Source organism: Saimiri boliviensis, chromosome 8 (assembly GCF_048565385.1).
Source record: "Saimiri boliviensis isolate mSaiBol1 chromosome 8, mSaiBol1.pri, whole genome shotgun sequence".
Taxonomy (NCBI): domain Eukaryota; kingdom Metazoa; phylum Chordata; class Mammalia; order Primates; family Cebidae; genus Saimiri; species Saimiri boliviensis.
Window position 1 is genome coordinate 78,318,846 of NC_133456.1, and position 20,790 is coordinate 78,339,635.

Here is a 20,790-nt window from a genome sequence, read left to right on the forward strand (position 1 = left end):
CAGATACCACATTTACGTATAGCATTTCTGTATACTTAGGATTTAAGGGTAATATAATCCTGAATAGTCTAGCAGAGAGTTAGTGAAAATACGGTTCTTGGAGTGACTTACTCATCCTTGTGGCTTATGATGCAAAGCCTGGATGGGAGATTCACAGGAGGGATTATCCACGAGTTCCTGAAGTCACAAACCTGTGACTGAACTGTGGCTGTGGCTACCAGCAGACACATACGCTATAGCTAAAGGTGCAAGCCAGCAGCAGTTAAAACCAGAGAGGGACTCCAGAACTCTCCAAGAGCAAAATACAATCCCCGCCCCACTTGGAGTTCATCTAGGACTCCAAAGTAAATATACCTCCTTTCTATTTTGCCTAGGGATTTTTTTTTTTTTTTTTTCCTGGAAAGGGTGGAGAAGATTTACGTAAGAAAACTGAGTTCCTTCAAAATACAGCCTCTAGAAAGAATGAGGCATCTCCTGCCTAACCTATTATTCCTGCTAAGGAGAGAGAAATTGAGGAACTAAAAGTGAAGTCTAAAATTACCAGGGCTGAAGTCTTGGTAGAAGTCAACTAGTCTATAAAATTAGCTGCCTCACTGGCCCTTTAGGGTGGAAATACCACAAGGAACAGAGGTCTGATGTAAAGTTGAGAGGGAAGTTGTCTGTCTTCATCAATAGTAAATCAAATCATGGTTAAATAGACGAATCCAAACTACAAAGAGAGCAGGATCACAGTTATATAGGATGCCAAATATATAATAACATGAAATCCAATTAACAGATTGAAAACCCGAGGCATGTGCACGGAAAGTGTAATGAATTTACTGGCAGATGCAGAACTTAACCCAAAATTCATGACTCTTAGAACAGTGCCCTTTCACACATGATCCTGAAATGCAAAAGGGGTTTTGTTTTTCTGGTTTCAAGGTGGAAAAAATCATGAAAATCTGGGCTTGTATTATAATACATCCCAGTGTGGAATCAGAAGAAAAAGTGATGTGTTATGCAATGAACTTAAGTGAATATTTATTCATTATCCATTCAGCAAAAGAGACTAACTCAAAATCAAATAGCTGAAACCTGAAGCCCAGGTTTCCTGATGTTGATTCCAGAGTTCTTTCCACTGTTCCTTTCTGGCAATTGACTGCATCGACTGTGACCAGTTGCCATGGTGGCAGCCGTATGGAGGATGTGGCAGTAAGTAGGAGGGGCAGGGACTAAAATATATAGTTTTAATCAGGCTATTCAAACATAAGACAATAGAGTGTTTTAAAAATAAGAATTTATAGAAGATATTTAGTAGCCATGTTCAGAAATACACATATTAATAAATACAACAATAAAAGATACTGAAATTTATTTGGAGTCCATCATAAACTAAATACTGCTATAGGGCTGATTAGGAAACTTAAATGTTATATGAAGTGATATTTTGCTTTTAGAGATGAAAGTTCAAAGAAATTAAACACATCAGTCTTCAAACACAGTTTTGTTTAAGACTTTCTCTTTTTGGCCGCATGATGTGGCTCACACCTGTAATCTCAGCACTTTGAAAGTCCGAGGCGGGCGTATCACCTGAGGTCAGGAGTTCGAGACCAGCCTGACCAACATGGAGAAACCCCATCTCTACTAAAAACACAAAATTAGCCAAGCGTGGTGGCACAAGCTTGTAATCCCAGCTACTCAGGAGGCTGAGGCAGGAGAGTTGCTTGAACTGGGAAGGGGGAGGCTGTGGTGAGCCGAGATCATGCTATTGCATTGGGCAATAAGAGTGGCATCAACAGTACCATCTCAAAAAAAAAAAAGAAAGAAAGAAAGAAAGAAACTTCTGTTTCCAAAGTAGACCAGTCAGTGGGAGTACAGATGAGTATGTTTATTTTAATGAATAACATATAATAGCAATAGGAGGAACCTAATTTTGTTGATGAGTTCTTACTCTAAGATATTTTGAAAAATAATTTAAATAATAGTAGCTGCTAGTGCTGTTGTAGTAAGGTGAGCTCTGTAAAGCATTGTTGGCCCAAACATAAACTGGTATACTGTTTGGAAATTAAAGTATCTGTTAGGCTTTAAGATATTTTTTCTTTTAATTTAATAATTTGCTTGTGGTAGTCTGTGTTTGAGTAAATAGCATAATAATTTTTGCTTTATGATTATAATGGTAAAGAAAAACGGAAGCCAACTGAATTCCCAATTAATGGGAAATAGCTAAATTAATTCAATAACTAGCAATTTACATTTTTTTAGTTTTAAAATTTAATTTAACAAAATGCATTTAGTGTCCTGAGAATGCACTCATTTTAGCAGATTAATTTCAAAAAGTAAGTATATGCATCTTTATACACAGATACATATATACATATTTAACAAAATATATCTTTAGTATTATGTGTACATCTTGTAAAACACTTACGTGTAATATGTATCTCTGGAAGATAATAAACCAAAATGTTAATAGTGTCTACCTGTAGTTTCTAGGAGACATGACTGCAATTCTTTCCATACATCGTATATTTTCCATATTTTTAACAACATATTTGTAATCTAAACAAATAAGACATGTATTTTTTAAAATCCTAAAGAAATCAGGTTTACATAGTAAAATAGAGTTTTTATTTTAATGTATATAATACTAAAAAGTAATTTGTAAATATTTGATGACTATGTTAAAGGATTAAACCTTTATTAATAAGGAAGACATTCTCCTCCAATGGAGCAGAAATTGGGAGCAAGGTAAAATATATTACAAGATCATTTAAAGGAGAAATGCAGAGGGCTAATGAACATATTGAAAAATGTAGTATCACTAGCAATAAAAGGAATTAATATTAAAATATTTTGTTTTTATTTATGAAGTTGGAAAAGAGAATTCTCTCAGTGTTGTAGTAGTTAGACTCATTCAAATGTAATTTGGTGCAGTCTCTTTGGAAAATAACTTGATATTATACCCATGAAGTTATTTGAATCCATAACATTTGACCCAGTACTTTTAGTTGTAGAAATACTTAACAGGGGAAAATACTCAAAATACTATGATAACTAAAAAATAAAGTATACTGCATATGATGATAATCCTGTTTATATACATAAACATAGGAGGACGATCATAGAAACTTTTAATGTAATTCTCTCTGAGTGTGTTGCAATTATAATTAACTTTCATTTTTTATTTGTATTTTACTTTTTTCTTCTAAATTTTACACTGTTTTCGTCATCTAAAATCATTAAATCCATAATGCAAAACAATATAAGGAGAGATTATCTTGTCTTGGTACTTTTGCACATCTGTTTTAGAGCTCTTCAAAAGTAAGGCTCTGTCTAAATCCAGGTTAAGTGGTAAAAATACTGTTATTATAATCATAGCATGGGCTATATGGTAAATGAACTATAAGACATACATGAATGAAGAAGGATAAATACAGGAGCAGGGGAAAAAGTAGATATTAAGATGTAATCTAACCGTGAAGAATAGTGTTTGTTGATTCCAGTCTCAAAATACACAGATTTGAATCTCAATTCCATCATTTAATATCTATCTGCATTTCAGTATCTTCATCTGTAAAATAGCAATGAACAGTATCTAAGGCATAATTTTTTAAGAATTAAATGAGTTTGTTATATGTAAAGTGCTTTGAGTACCTTAACCATAAAAAGTACAGAGAGAAAAAATCTACTTGAACATGTATACAAATATAAAATTAAATCTAGAATACAACTTTAAGATTTAAGACAAAACTCATCTCCCTTTCTATGCCTATAAGACTTACCCATTTATACCGGGCACGGTGGCTCAGCCTGTAATCCCAGCACTTTGGGAGTCCAAGGCAGTTGGATCATGAGGTCAGGCATTTGAGACCAGCCTGGCCAACATAGTGAAATCCTGTCTCTACTAAAAAATATGAAAAATTAGCCAAGCATGGTTGTGGGTGCCTGTAATCCAGCTTCTAGGGAGGCTGAGGCAGGAGAATCACTTGAATCTGGGAGGCAGAGGTTGCGGTGAGCTGAGATCACATCACCACACTCCAGCCAAGGCGACGGTGTGAGACTCTGTCTCAAAAAAAAAAAAAAAAAAAAAAAAAGATTTACCCATTTTTTAGAACTTAGCTGTTGACCCTAAAATGGATGTGATCTAATATCTTGCTTTGGAACTTAGCCTCAGATTAAAAACTGATTTGTTGAACTAATTTAGTGGCTTTCAGTAGCTTCCTCAAATGCAAATTCTTATCACCTGAGGCAGAAGAGGAAGGCAAACAATTCAGGCAATATTAGAACTTTGAAAGTTACTCAGTGTCTTCTGCAGATCATCCTTCGAATTACTGGTAGCTGATATCAAAAAGATCTCATTGGTTTTGTTCTGCAGCAGTTTGGAAAACCCCATCATTTCTTAGCTTTCACACATGCTCTAAAAACTCCAACCTTCGTTGACTATTACAGGTTTATCATGCTGACAACTTTCCCTTTTCACAAATAATTATTGAGGGCTTGAGATACTGAGCTTGAATTGAGAGCAGTATTTTCTCTCTCTTCTATTTTAATTAGATACTGTGCTTTGATTTTTACAAAGATGAAAAGGCATCTCTGTAAAATGTGTGTCTGTCTCATAATAAGTGCTTTAGGTAAATACTCTTCTACTTCCTAGTTCTTATAGAATTGTAGAACTGTTTAAGTGAGCTACTACTCACTGAGCTTTTAGAGTACAAAATATGACAATGAACATAAATGTATCCTGACTTTGTAAACTTCATAATCTTGTTGAGGAGGCAGTTAAGTATATAACTTTTTGCATTGAAAGGTAGAATTTTATTACTGCTTTTATTTATATTCATATAAAATAAGAAAAAATTTAACTTCAACTAGGGGTTTAGAGAAATAAGTAGGTAGTGTTTAAAGACCCTAAAAGTATTTGAATATAATCAGAAAAGCGAATGAAGTCATTCTAAACTGAGGGATCAATATTGAACACAAGGACAAAAATAGCCCCCTGGGGCCCACATTTGCTAAACAGAGTGGATTGTAAGGAAAGTGAAGCTGAAAGGGTAGTTTGGGGCTAGATTTTAAATGCCTTTGACTGCCATTCTAAACAATTTCTTTGGTTCTACTGGCACTGGGACACCCTGAGGAGTGACGTGATTAGAGTTGCCCTTTAGGTAAAATGAAGTTATAGTGAGGTAGCTCCAGCAGGGAGGAGAGAAAGTGGAGACATTGCTCTCTATATATTTTTGCCCTCATTCAGATAGATTTGTTTTTAAAACGTAGAAGGATTGATTGTCAGCCCCCTGTACCTGGTGGTTTATTTATCTGAAAAATGTAGATAATACTAACTTACACCACTAGGTGGTTAGGAAAAGAAATGCACGTTACTAAACCTTTGAGATCCACGTGGAAGCATAGTTATTTAGAGAGTGCAAAGAATTGTTACTTAAACCTTTGAGATCCACAAATAAGCATTGCTGTTTAGAGTGCAAAGAAATGTTACTTCTTTGTAACCTGCTTAAATCAGTGCGTGATATTTGCATCAGCTACTCACACTAATTCTGAAATCAAACATTATCAGATATACTTTAATTAGCTCTTCTATGGAAATGTTTGTGCTAAAATCAGATCTGTATTAACTATTAGCTAACTTTCCATTGTGAGGATATCTGAAAGCAAAAAATACGAATTTTCCACCAATACATTGTTTCTTCTTCTTTATATCACTTAAGTATCTTAAGTAGCTGGGCAACTTGACTACTTCAATTGTACAATATGGAGATGAGCAAATTGAGGAACAAATAAATATCCAAGTAAAATAAGAAAAACACGAGTAATCCTCGAATCACTTCCCTGATTCTAGACAAAAACAGGCTCTTATATTTGTCATGGTCTTCAGAAATCATTTAGTTGTGCGCCTCATTTCACAGATGAGGAATCTGAATCCAGAGTGGTTAAGTAACTTGCCCCAAGGCCACAGAGCTCCTATCTTCTAACTCTCAGTCCAGTGCTCTTTTCTTGCAAACTACTCACATTTCTCAAGTAACCACAGTGGGATATATTGTCTTAGGTTTTGTCCAGAATTTTTGTAGATATATTAGACAGAGACCATATTTAATCTGATCAGGCTGACAGCTGAGGTGGCACATGGAAGGAATCTGACTTTTTCATGTATCAAACCTTACTGGGAGTCTTTTGACTTCATGAAAGCTGAAGTTTGTTTACATTTTTAGTGTATATCAGTACTTGAGACCTAGAACCTTAGATCTGGGTGTTCAAATGGCTACATGATCCCACTAGTATAAAAAGCAATTCAATAATGACTTTTGTAGGCAGTTGTGCTAACAGCATTTCCTCTAGATCATTAATTCCCAAGCATGACTCATTCAGAACCGCCTAGCAGGCTGTAAAAAAAATCCAGTTGTTGGGGCTGCAGCCCTGCAGAGTCTGAATCAGTAGATCTGGGGCCACGTCCAGAAATCTGTTTTCAAAAGCATTACAGAGTACTGTCACATGCTTGCATACTCAAGATCAAATTATATTATGGGAGTTTTTTTGTTTTTGTTTTTGTTTTTTAATAAAAGAAGGAAGCATTATTACCAGTAACCTAGGTGTCTTATATGCCAGCCAATGATCACATCATCCTTTAAATGCATGAATTTTACGGATGCAAAAGTAGAAGTAAAGGGGAGGTAAATCCAAGGTCATAAACATATTTGCAAACTTTGTTTCTGAAATGTGTGCTCTAATCTAGTCTGGCTTCAAATTCTCTTCTAAACTTTGTGTCTTCTAAATTTTAGAAGAAATCTCAATATTCACTTATAGTTATCTTGGCCACTTACAACTTGTCGAGCAAAATAGTGGAAATTGAGTTCTTGGAGGTGGGGGAGGGGAGGAGCTGTCGGATGATGTTTTGAAATACATCTAACTGAATTACAAATACTCAGCAGTAAAGAGAATATTTTAATGAACCATGTGAAAACTATCAGGATGCATTTTGTCTCCACTAAATCTTTATAACCAAGGCCAGGTTCTACATGAATGTTGTTATGTATTTCTGTAAATGTATTTTTAAGCCAAAAGCAAATTAATATCTTATGCTTTAATACTTATTCTAATCATTTACATACATGCATCATGTGCAATAATCATTTTTATACCTATTCACAAGCAAAGAGATGAGTATAAAGTGGGTTCAATAAAATAGAGAAAAGAAATATTCAAATAGATAAGCATTTTGTTAAAAAAAAAAAGGACACATTTATCAGGATTCATACTTCCTGTACATAATACGGAGGTTTGTTTGTTTTTATAAGTTAACGGGACCGGTGGTTTAAACTGTTATTGAAACATGCTCAAAAAAATCAGAAAGCTTACTTTGTCACTGCTTGATATGAAACCACTGGCATTTCTCTAGGGGAAATAAGTTAAAAACTCTTCAGCTATCAAGCAGTGGATTTTAGTTTTTTTAAATATGGATTAAATATAACAGTGGATTTGAGTACTCTATCCTAATTTCGAACTTCATGTAATCATTCTTGAAACTCCAAATCTAGGTTTAAAAAAGCCTTATGAAAGTTTTTCTGAAGTTTACTTTTCAGTTGCAAAGAGTAAATTAACTTTCTAAAATGCCTTCTATAAAGTGTGGTGGTGGTGCGGTTTGTTTGGGGAGATTTTGTTTTGTTTTTAAAAAAGAGTGCACTTTCTTATGAAAGAGACAGGGAAAGTTTTACCTGTCTGTCTCCTGGTTTGTTTTTTTTTTTCTTTCTTTCTTTCTTTTTCTTTTAAAGATTGGTGATAAGGAATTCTAACTACTTAATGAGATGGGAGAGGCCTCACTCCATTGGAGTGGAGGAGTCCAGGTGGAAGTTGATGGATTGGACAGGTAAAGAGAAGAGTCCCGCCTCCTCATGCCTATAGTTGGGTATATATTAGGAAACCTTAAATTATGTACAGAGAGAGAAAGAGAGAGAGGGACTTGAGTTCTGTTATCTTCTTAGTAGATTCATATTGTAAGGGTCTCAGAGGGGGTGGGGGGGCTGGCAAAATCCTGGAGCCAGAAGAGAGGACAGCAGCATTGATCAATCTTACAGCTAACATGTTGTACCTGGAAAACAATGCCCAGACTCAATTTAGTGAGGTAAGGATTTTAGATTTTGGCACTCCATTTAGAGATGCTTTTTAATTTTCATAAAAACTTACATATTTGTGGTTCTCGGTCACCCAATGTAATGTTTTTGCAAATTGTATATAGGAATCTCCTTTTCTTGGTTAATGTTTTCTGTGGTGGCTGTAAGATTTTTTAATTATTATTAATTAGGAGATGAAACAGGAGAAGATGAGAAAGAAAAAAAAATCTGGGTGACATTATGCATTTGAAGAGAACAATATTCAGGAGTTTATAAAATCACTTTGTATAACAACAGACTCAAAGAGCAGATCACGTTCTGCTAGATACATTGCAGTGAATCCTCTGATGGGTATTCACGTACCAGTAAGACAAATTCGTTGACTGTGTCTTAACTTCTTAGCATAGTTCTATCTCCAGACTTCATCCTAAAAGCAAATGAAGCTTTTTTCAAAATAATCAGGTGAGATTTTTTTTTTTTTAAGCCATCTTCGTTTTTAAGTCTCTCAATCTAGAGACCCACCTAAATCCTGAAGGGGATGTAATAACGTCTCTATCGTCTGGAGGGTCACTTGTACTTTTACCGTGTGATGACAAATAAAGTTATTTTGGAGGGATACATTGTTAAATATTGATACATGCATACATGTAAATGTGTATTATAGCATACAGGATTTTATTTAAGGAACTTGATTATTCACGTTTCTGATCTCTGCTCAACAAGTTTGTCTTAGGTATTTAAACCTGTGCAAAGGGATAAGAAAAAAAAAATCCTGAAGAGACTTTAAGGCTTTGAGGAAGTTTCCTAAGGTTAAGGGAGGTCTAACAACAATATTAGTTTACATTCCTCAGAATAGGGCAGCTGTGTTGACACTAATCAGATTGGGCGGGGGGTTGTTGTGGAGAGAGTTCAGTGTTTCAGATAAAAATGCTTGCAGGTGAATGCTTGGAAAAGTAGACTAGAGTACTCAAATTGAGCTCCTTAAAAATTACAAGAAAATGCATAGTGTTCCGGCACAGACCGCAAGAGGAAGAGTGGAACAGAGGGCAGCAAAGCAGGGCCTGCGCTGTGATATTGACCACGCTATTGTCTAGACTGCTGAACTGTGTAAATACAGCAGGGGAAATATTGAGTTATCTAAAGAAGGAAAAGGAAGTGCCTATATTTCTTTAAAACATTCAAGCAGCCTTGCTTGTCCTCAGTAGAAAAACTCGAGTTTCTTGTTTTGCTGTAATATTAAAAGTTAGCTTAAAATGTTACCAGTTTTTTAAATAGAATTTGCTTTTGAGATCCTGTTGATTCTATTGGCTCCAGTTTTGTCCAGTTTTAATCATTCAGAAAATGATCTGTCTGTCATGTCAGACCTGAGTTTGTCTGTCTTTATTCATGAACTGTTTCACACACAGTATTTATGAGCTGCCTAGGATCTTGTAAGTCAAACAGTGAAGAAGCCAAAGTCGGTTCATTGATATCTCTAAGTGAGCCACAGGGTTGATATAAAGTGGCAAGAAATGATTATTTTTAAGTGAAATATAATGTCATGAAGAAAGCCATTTCATTAATGTTGTAATTAGAGGATATTTGTAGAAATTATTTCCTTTTATGGAGGCAAAAGAGTCATGTTGTATGTGAGAATATGGCATCCTTATGAAAGAAAATACTTTTATACACAGGTTTTAGTTTTTCAAAACTTTCGGTAAATGTGTAGCCAAGAGTGACAAAAGGCATCATTTGTCTGTTTTCTATTGGAATGCTGCTAAGGTCGATAAAAAAAAATCTGTGAAAGAACATGGCTGCACTTCCCTACCTTTCTATGCCTTTTTGCATGCTGCCTTTATGACTTTCATATCCTTCCGCCAGTACATGTTGTAGGTTATAATTTCATGGCTTGACTTCCATTCTGTTACATACAAACAACTTTCTTTCTATACAGGATTATGCTTTAATATCTAGTCCTCTGTAAAAATTCAGTACTACATGGGAATGTATGAAATGCCTGGAACCACATGGCAGTGAGAATCACGAATGTAAGATAAAAGTTGTAATGTTTAGAGATGTGTGTTTATTAGTAACTGTCAATACAGAAAAAGCAATCTATGATCACACAAGAATTGTTAGACATTGGATAGATTAAAAATGAAAAAGGCATAAAACTCCCTGTAAGAGTGAAAATTATTTAAAAGCTACAACCCATTCTTTGACTTCAAATAAATTTATAGTTTAATTTGCTAGCAATTTCTTTGAGTTGATAACTGAAAAATTATTTAAGAACGCTACCCCTTCTCTACTCCTTTTTTCACAACTTTTGAATTCTTCTCCAACCTCCAGCAAAGCTGGACTTGGGGAAGCTGCTAATGAACAGGAAAGGGTCCGAAGGAAAGAGAACATGAGCAGGAGGTATCAGGCATGGCTAAAGGCTCTACCCTTGGGTACAGTGCAGAGGCTGCAAGCATGCTCCACTCCCCTGCCAGGCTAGAAAAGACATGGCCTCTGGGAATGGTCTCTGACTTGCAGATAGAGAGGGTCAAAAGAAAAGAACTGCTTCATAGATCAAGTTTTAACTTCAACTTACTGGCAAAAAAGAAAAAAAAAAAAAAAAAAACCTGGGCTGTGTGTATAAGTGTGTGTATGTGTATGTGTGAGCGGGGAGGATCTCAAACTCCTTAGAAAGAGGTAGTTACTAAAATTCCTCAACCAGGGTTTTAGATGAGGAAAGACACACACTTTGGTAAATGGGTTACAGCATTTTAGAATTAAATGGAAAATCAAGGTTCATATATGGAAACGCCTCATTTTACAAATCAGGGTTAATGATTTTTCTTGCCGTAGTTGAGAGAGCTGTATGTATACGATTGTGGTCCCTTTACTCAGCCGCTTTCTTTTTAATACCAAGGAGAGACAGGATGATTCATAGTAGATGCTCCAGAAAAGTTTCCATGAAGAACTGTTGTGCAAAGTCAGTTGAATGCAAGAAAAAAAAGCTTGGAGACAGCAGTGTAAACTCCCTGGAGGCCAGGCCATTCTCACTTAATTGACGTCTTTGCCTGCTTGATCTAGGAAAAGAAATCTTTCCTGTTCTAGTACTATTTCTACTGACTCAACCCTTTAAAAAATATGGGTCTGCGTTTTCTATCGATAGTTAATCAGTGTATTAAGCTGTCCCGTGTTGTGCTTCTGAGATATTTAGCATCATAGGAAAAAGCACAGGGGTGAGACGCAGAAGCTGCAGGTCTAATTTGTGTCAGCCAGGCAGTATTCCTTACAGCATGCTGTGGCCATAGATTGCAGTACTTGTTTTACAATTGGTTGTCCTCAAGCCCAGAGGGAACTAGGAGAAAGAGATCTTAGATCACAGATCACAGACCATAACTTCCTTCACTACTATTGGACAAACATGATTTGGAGATAGATCACTCATCCTTTACCTCGATAAGGAAAACCATGTTTGGTTCATTTTGCCTTTTAGAAGAGTGGTGATTCTCAACAGGATGTCACAAGTGCAGCAGAAAGCATCAATGGATGTCTAGATTTTCTAGAGCAACCAAAAAATAGTGGTTTCTTTTTCATTATATACACATTTTCTGAATGCAAATTTGCTAAAACTTTCTTCAATGACCACATACAGGATTTAGATTCTGCATTCTGCCTAAAAAGGGAGTATATGTCTAATGTCATGAGATTTTAAAAAGGGATTTGGATCAAATAGTTGAGAAGTATGTCACCGCACATACTCCCTAGTTTTCTTTGATGTGTATGTGATTGCTTTGGGTGGGATCTGAGCTGGTAGAACAGAGGGACACAGGTAAAAATTCTTCCTTCCTAGTACAACTTTTTTCTCCTGTTGGATATTGTTAAATTTCTAATTCTTTAATGTAAACAAATAGAGTGAATGCAGATAACAAAAAGATAAACAACTTGATGATTTCCATCATTTACAAGTTTTACTATTTTGATTAAAAAGTTGTTAAAGTCAAATGGACGCTCGATTTTCTTGAGATGTATGTTGGGGAAAACATCGTATGACTAATACAGGCTTATTGTCCAGTGCAAATTTAGTAGAAGCTATGAGTGGTATCCAATAGAGTACAGCATTTTGGGTCTGGGAGAGAATGGATTCAAGTGTCAAAGTGAAACATTTGATTCAAAAGTTAAGTTTTAAATCTGATGCCTACTTTTCTCTTAATAACACAATTTGTGGGCCCAAGAAAATAGTGACATGTGGTTTATGAATGTGCCACCTCTCAAGCCTTTTATAATTTTTACTTATACTTTTTGATTAAGTTCTATATTGACAATATTCATGAAAGTAGTATTGAGAAAGAGAAACTTAGGTTAGAAGAATAACTGACTAAAAAATGTTTACTGAGCATCAGTGATATGTAAAATGGTGCATAGGATCTAAAAATAATTAAGAAGCAATTCCTGCATTAAGAAGTTTATGGTTCATTGGGGGAATGAGCCAGGTATACATACAATTATAACACAGGTCAGATGTTAAGTGTATGAACAAGGTAACATAAAGCATCAAAGAGAAAGACAGACTGTGATGTAGGAGGATCAAGAAAGTCTACATGCATATGGAAGATGAAATTGCACTTGGAAGGACAGTGGGAACTTTCCAAGTCCTAGAAACGTAAGAAGGAAGGAGGACTTTAGCTGAAGAAATAAGCATCAGCAAAGAAAAGGGGGACGAGGATTGAATGCTGGTACACTCAGAAGCATCACATAGTTCAGTGCAAGTGGAATTCAGATGATCAGGAAGTAAAGTTGGAAATGCAAGATAGAGTGGCTCAGAGATGACCACAAAACTGAGAGGAGAGTACATTTATTATAGTAACAATGACAAGCCATGGGAGGATTTCAAACAGAGGAATGGTGTAATTGTGTAATTGGAGCTCTACTAGAGAGCACAAGGGAGAATAAGTGGCTTTGCTTAAGACTGCCTAGAAGTACAAAACTGCATTTCTCTGCATTGCACATTGGCTGTGTGTTTTGCAGAAATATCTATAACTTCTCTGGAACCTTTGGAAGGGTATGAATGGATTGTTTCTAAAATCTCATACAACCTGTGTATTTTCTGCCCAGTGCTGTCTTTAATAACTATGGTCCCTGCCGTAGACAAATGGGGAACTATTGGTCTTGGTCTGTCTTTATGTATGCCTGCTATTCTAGCATAATTACAATACCATACCTTTTCACTTTTAAAACTGTCCCACTTAGAAGATAAATTATTTAGCCACTCTGTAAAGATCCCATTCTTTATTTCATTCTTTTCCACACCGTAACACTCCACCCCAAAATGAAACAGTAGTATACATTTGGCTGTAAACCAGATATAATGATTTTGATGTACCAGCCGCAAACCATTTTGATTATTTCCCCCACTAAAGGAAGCACTTCCTTCCAACCCAACAGTCATTGAGAACTAATAATAGTGACTGTGATAGGCACTGTAAAGAAAGAAGAAATTATAATTCACAGCTACTAGGCTCTGTAAATTCACAATCCAGGGGAGCATACGAGGGGTTCATAAATGACTCCAGTACAAAACCAGAATTGGTGAAAGATATCCAAAGTTTTAAAAGAGTGAAGTAGGCCAGGCACAGTGGCTCATGCCTGTAATCCCAGCTCTTAGGGAGACACAGGCAGGAGGATAGCTTGAGCCCAGGAGTTCAAGACCTGCCTAGGCAATACAGTGAGACCCCATTCACCACAAAAAGGAAAAAAAAGTGTAAAACAGTAAACTAGAGTTCAAACTGTTTATGATAAAGATAATATTTTATATGGTTTAAGAACTGGAATTTAGCTGAGGAGGGAGGGGAGAAAGGATATTCTGTGTAGAGGAGAGAAAAATAATAAAAATACAAGGGAGAACTATGCCAGACAAGATGAAGGAACATAGTATATTGATTTAAAAATAAAATATGTTGGTTTAAACACTGATATGTATTTATTATTTGTGTCAAAATGGAATTCTTTTGTAGAAATAGCAACAAAAGTTAATTGGAATATTGATTTCACTAAGAGTGGAAACCCATGTGTGTTTTAAAAGTGTGACCGGTGTTCAGAATTTGAGATTCAAAACTTTACATACCCTAGGGATGATGAGTGACATCTTGCAGGAAGGGACAAAAATTAGCCTGAATGATTCCCTGGGCTGAAAAGTTGAGGATTATCTTTTCGTGTTCCTTAGACTTCTACAGAGGCCGATGGGGTGTCGTATCGTTTATAGGGACTCAGTAATGCCATATTAAAACTAATCAAAGCTAGGAACAAAATTCACAAAATTATCTGTGTTAATTATGAGTTAATTTCATTAATCAAATAGTCATCTTAGAATCAGAACCAGAAGTCTTTTCTCTGGTCACTGCTCTAAATGTAAATAGTAATCCTGAAGCTAAATATAACATATTTATTCAAAATGAGAATCCCAGGTGGGAAATAAATAACAGAGCAGAAGGAAATGTGAATGTCCCATTTAAAAACCAACCTCACCAAATAAAAATAAATAAAAATGTAAGATACTACCTTTGCCATAAAATTTTTAAATTTGACTTTGGGACAAGGATACTTACATAAGATGTAACATGTAAAGAGAAATATTGGGAGAAGACATGTCTTTTCCCACATTAATATCCTCCCCTTCCACAACCTGCTTCATCACTTCCATCTCACCCGAGAAGACCATGTAGGCAATTGAAGAGATAATAATAGGGCAGGTGAGGGTAGGCTATGGGGGGAGGAGGGGTGAATCAGTAACTTGATTTAAAGCCCAAGGGAGTAGATAAGAGGAGAACTGGGCTTCATGATAAATGGGGAGACATCTAAGCTTGTGCTCATTTCTTTCTCTTTTTTACTAACATAATCCTCCACTTGCATAAAGTAGATTTGTAAAGCATCCAGTGTTAGCATGTGATTGTCTTACAGACATTAAGGGAAACAGTGAGGGTCCACAAAATACAACCTCCTAAAAAGAAGTAAGTAGTTCAAGGAAGTGTCTGTAAAATCTTTTCAGAAGTCTTACTTTATTCTTTCCTGCAGTTGATTTCCTTAGTTGGTCTGAGAATATACCACCTATACTATTCAAAAAGTATTATTTTCCATTTTCTACAAAAAAAGTATAAATTTTTTTATTTCTAAGTTGACTGATTTCATGTTTGATAAGGACTAACCTTATACATTCTGATTTTTAAATTGTTCAAATGTCTTTTTCGAAGACGAAGTGCAATTGGATTCGAGCTGAGATGGCTTTGTTATATCATGTTCACCTGTCAGTTTAAAATTCAGTAAGTGGGGTTAAGATAGAGTGCACGCTGGTTCTAGGTGAGGGAATAACTGGCAAGAATAAAACATTTTTGGAATGTTAGTGAACGTGTGTGTAACGCAAATTGATATTTCATGCAAAACTTGTAATCTGAATTGCATCTTGTCTGTATTTCTTAAATGGCAAAAAGATTTCCTTATAAAAGCTGAAAGAGGGAATTTTGAGTCAAGCTGTGGTGTGTTGCCAGAGGCGGAAATTTATGAAACAATCTTGTGAGCTATGCTGGAAACACTACAAAAGAAATAGTTCTACTTTCTTATTGGTGCTAAAGCCACTAATAGGTGCAGTTTAGTATAATACCCCTATGAGAATTACCACCCCCGAAGTGAGCTTGCCTTGGAAAGAACTCTGTACAGGCATTTTCTTTTTCCTTTTAAGCTTGCGCAAAACACCCAAAGGGGCCATTTCCAATCCAGCCAGTGATCTTTCTCAAGTTTATTCTTTCTCAGATCACAGAAACAATGGGGAATATGCCCTGTTTACTCAAATCAGTCTGGATTAGTGTCACTCTATTGATGGAATCAGAATTAAAAGGAAAACCATTACCCTCTCAAAGGGTAACATCAGATGTTTGGGGAATGGCATGATTACTTTTAAATAGACCGTGTGAGACTCTGTCACCAGACTGAGGTTGAGGACTCCACAAGCTACACATGAAGAGAAACAGTTAACACTGGGTGAGGCAGAAAGCTCTTCATAAGCCTTAGGCCTGGGAAATTATTTCAACAGACAATCCCAAAATGCTTGAAAGGCTAAAAAATCAGAATGGTGAGATTCAGAGGAGAGGGCTCTTCTGCCTTCTTTCTTCACTCCAACACCTCGCCCCACATATTTATCTGCAGGTCATTCCTTTCCAGTCATTAAGCCCTGCTGGGGAGAAACATCACCCTGAAAAAGTTATCAAGAGTCCCCCATTCAGGATAATGCTTCCATTCTCTGAACTCTTTCACTCTGTTTCTTTCTCCTTGCTCTCTGTGGGCACCAGATCCTTCCTCCCTATCCCTTGACTGAAGATTCTCAGAGGGTAGAGGATGTGTCATGCTTATCACTTTATCCTCTACAGGGCCACTCAGTAATGCTCCTGAACGTGATGAGGACATTTATCTATCGCGTTGCTTGAAGAGGTATCTTCACCTAGGCATATAGAGTGTATCGTGTGTACTTAAAGAAAAGGCTGTTTGTAACTGACTTGTGCACAAAATTAAATAAAGTGAGCCCACGTATTATATAAGCCTCTCTTCCTATATGTTCTGCAGGTAACCAGATTGTATTGTTTTCCTTCACATCTTGCAAGTCATTTGTTGTTGTTGTTGTTTGATTGTTTGTTTTAATAAGCCCAGTATTATTTCCATTATCCTTTAAGCAGCAAGAAAGTTTTAAAAAGGCAGGGCAGATGACTTGTATGGTAACAGGTAATTACCTTAAAGTATGTGCTGCTTTCACATAATTGATTACTCATAAGGACAGAGAATGTGTTTGATTTTTTTTAAAAAAAAAAAGTTTATATTTTTATCTTGCTTTGCAAGCCCTTTCTAAAAGTGTTTACTTGCCTCTGCATTGCTCCCTGGATTCAGTTTATCCCTGTAGGTCTCTCTGTCCTCACCAGACATGTGGGTAGTTGGATCTGAGTGAATTACCTTGATGATTTGCAAACACTCTCTCCTTTTAATTCTCTGTAGTGTTATCACTAAAGGATGTCTAAGAAATGTTGAAGCAATTTTTCGTTTTTTTTTTTCTTTCTTTCTTTCTTTTTTTTTTTTAAGAGATGGGGTTTCTCCATGTTGGTCAGGCTAGTCTTGAACTCCCAACCTCAGGTGATCCGCTCACCTCTGCCTCCCAAAGTGCTGGGATTACAGGTGTGAGCCACCACGCTTGGCCACAATTTTTCTTTTAAACGTGGTATTCCAACTTTTGTTGTTGCTCTTATCAGACACTAATGAGCTGTTCTAATAATGATACTGATTAACTGATTGGTTCTTTTATAATAGGATAAATAGAATAAAATGAATAAGATGAATGTCTTTTCAAAAGTAAGGCATGTCTTCTGCATAGCTCAAAACTTCAGTTTTACTGTGCAGTTAAAGTGACAGCTGAAAGGAACACTCCAATGCTGTATAAGTCACTGTATCTAATTGCAAAGTAATCACTAAAAACTTTAATTATCTCAAATATAATTTAAAAAGTAACAATCACAAATAATTAGACAAAAGCAAATTAGAACTCATGAAACTGTGTTGTCCACTTGAATGCCTACAGACTAATAAGATTGCGCGATACACTCTTTGTTTCAAGCTTCAGTTTTCCAGTTGCAAATAAAAACTAGTGTTTCAACCTTTGAGTGTTTGTTATATTGAAGCATAAATTTATATCATTTGCAAGAAAGGATTGATAAGTCTGATAAACTATAATCTCAGTTTCTTAAAACATACATTTGTGAACTATTAATAATGACTTTATTCTAAACTGAATTCTGGCTAACTGGGCATAAAATCATGGAAATCAGGCAGGGAGGGACCAATTTTTGTGACCTATCTACCAGAAACTAAATATCTCTCTCTTAATGTTTCTGGGTGTTTTTTTTGTTTTTTTTTTTTTTCAAAGCAATCTGCGTTTGGCCATATGCGCCATCAGTAGGAAGTGAATAATTACATGACCACAAATATTTGGGTTCTTATTGCTGACCTACACGCATTAGAAACAAAACCTAGACCATCAGGTTAAAAAACACTGCCTTGGCACAAAAGTGTGTATGTGTTTGTTTTAAGGAAGTAGAAGCTCATTAATAAACTTCTCAGCTAGGTGTGAGCTACCAAGTATTACTCATTGCATTGTGAGTGACAGGACTGGCTGTTCTGCTACTAGTTCCCATAAAAGCTGAAGGTAAAAGCACAATTCCCACCTACTAAGACAAAGCTAAACAAAAGTAAAGATCATAGAGATTATTTAGGGATGCACTACAACATTCATCTGATGGTAGCATATGAAGAAATGAATCTGATTTGGACACAGGCTTACTCTAGGATAAAATGAATACTTAGTTGTATTAGAATAAAAGAAATATTTTCTGAAAGTAATTTTTATTTTGAAGTGTTTTGCATTTACTCTTTTAAGAACTATTTCCTGAGAATTTATTACATTTCAGCAGTTATCCCACGTATTGGGAATTTAGTACTAAATAAGCCAAATATATTCTCTCATTAACTTACTGCCCAGCAGAGAAGACCAACATTTTTAAAAGTTTAGAGAGATAGTTAATCATATGATTATGCGATACAAAGGGAAAATGCTATGAAAATGTGGAGCAGAAGAGAATAATCTGTCTGAACAGTCAAAGAAGGACTTTTGAGAGATGACATTTGAGCTAAAAGTTAAATAGTGAATTGGAAAACAGCTGGCATGTGCAAAGACTTGAGGACTGAAAGGAGTTGGCCTTTAAAAAAATGAAGGCAGTTCTATTTGGCCAAAACACAGTTTCAAATGGTGCCTCAAAGGCCACGTTAAAGACCTGAGGCCTTTGCTTGAGAGTGACAAGATCAGATTTGCAATGCCTTTCAAGTGGTGGCTACAAGGAGTTGGGTCTGACTCTTTGCAATTACACTCATTCTAACTAAGAATGGCAAAAGTTTTATATCCTGTCTTTATTGAGTGGGGAGAAAAAGCAAATAAAAGAGGTGTGCTTTTCTTGATTGTCACTTTTAGATAAAAATTCCAGGCAGAAATATGAGTGATTGTCATTTGCATGCAGTCAGAATGAAGGCTTCTTAGGAAAGCAGGTTCTGGAGCCAGATTTACTGGTTTTACATCCAGGCTCTTCTCACTACCTTGGGCAAGTTACTTAATCTTTTGGAGCTTCAGTTTTCTCATCTATAAAACATATATAAAACGTGAATATTAATACCATGTATCTCATGAGAAATAAGTAAAACCATGCAAAACACTCGAGCATTGTAAGATACATAATTACAACTCAGAGAATTAATAATAGTAGAAGCAATAATAGCTCATATTCTTTTATAGAGAGGATGGAAGACGGATGCTAAGTAGATTTCAGAATTTTAAAATGTATTTTTTTTTATTCCTGATAGTCACCATTATTTTATCGAAATTGATATGTCTTCAGTTTCATGTGTGGTAACTAAAACTTATATCCTGTGATAAAATATTCATCACATTTAATCACCCCATTGTTCTAAGTCAAAATTTAGAATATGGACTAGACAAAGACACTACCAACATTATTTTTAAAATATTTTTAAACTCACTTTCAAAACCAAGGATGCATTACTGCTGAGCGTCTAAAGACAGTATGGTATGCTTACTACATAGAGGGCTTAATATTCATTGAAGAATTTTATTACTATGTACTTTCTTCTTTTAATATTTCCATGTCTGCTGTATAGGGCTATTAAAACATATCGATTGCTATAGATTGAAAATCTGTTCAAACATATTTTTGATTCACTTTGAATAAACTGAAATTCTGAATAATTCTCCTAAAACAAGAATTTAAAATGGTTAAATATTAAAAATCTATCCTGCTTTCTGCTTAGTTTAATACTTCTTTGACATGTAATATTGACATCAACTCTTTCAGAATTGAGATGCTTTCTGATTTTTGTTGTTTTTCCATGATTATTATAGGAGTATGTACTAAAATCATAGAATTTAAAAGTTTACTTTTCTTAATTGAGCTCTACACAGTTTAATTTAGCCACATTTGAATCGAATTTTAACTTAATTCCTTTCACATTTCTTGTCTTGTCAACTGCTATGTCTAATGTTTGTTGACATTACTGTCCACCTGATCAGCCAACTTTGTATTTATTTGCCTTACCTGCAGTTAGGGCTTCTAGAGATCTTTCTCCTAAATTATGGAATCTTTGCGCTGATGTGTCAGAATATAGGACATTCTAGTAAACTCTCTGCTTGCAGTCTTTATAGTTTCAGATGTGTTAAATATTTTATTCTTAGGTTTTCTTCTTTATAAGATATGAGTATATGTTAGTTTAAGTATTCACTTTTTAGAATAATTTTAGAAGACAAAATGAGTGAATTATGTTATACTTATAAAATCTGGTTTTGAGAAAAATGTGATGCTAAATTAATTCTTCAGTTGGAAAGATGGTGCTTTAACTTGAAGGTTTAATACAAATTCTTCACCTGGAGGAGAACACTGTAAGTCAATTGTGTTTAATTCCAGCATGAAGGAAACCATCATTCTCTGAGATGGGGCAGGCGGTAGGAGATGAAAAAAACGACAAGTATGTCTCCCTTAGGCAATGCTTGTTGAAAAGTCACTATCCTGCTGATATTTGGGGACGGAAATGTAGTACTCTCTGCTAAAGTATAATTGAATGAATGCTTTAA

The 20,790-nt window shown here is 35.5% G+C and overlaps 1 protein-coding gene across 8 annotated transcripts in view; it reads left to right on the forward strand.

Annotated features, from left to right (window-relative positions):
- The window catches only part of TP63 (tumor protein p63), a 271,334-nt gene that overhangs the window by 154,058 nt on the left and 96,486 nt on the right, over positions 1-20,790 (forward strand). For 3 of the 8 annotated variants that reach the window (XM_003927008.4, XM_010337718.3, XM_039478921.2), the window contains exon 1: positions 7,924-8,110. The exons of the other annotated variants lie outside the window; for them this stretch is intronic. In XM_003927008.4, coding sequence (XP_003927057.1) covers positions 8,069-8,110 — 42 coding nt within the window. In that variant the 5' untranslated portion in view covers positions 7,924-8,068. Of the gene's footprint in view, positions 1-7,923; positions 8,111-20,790 lie in introns of those variants that run through there. 8 annotated transcript variants of the gene reach the window in all.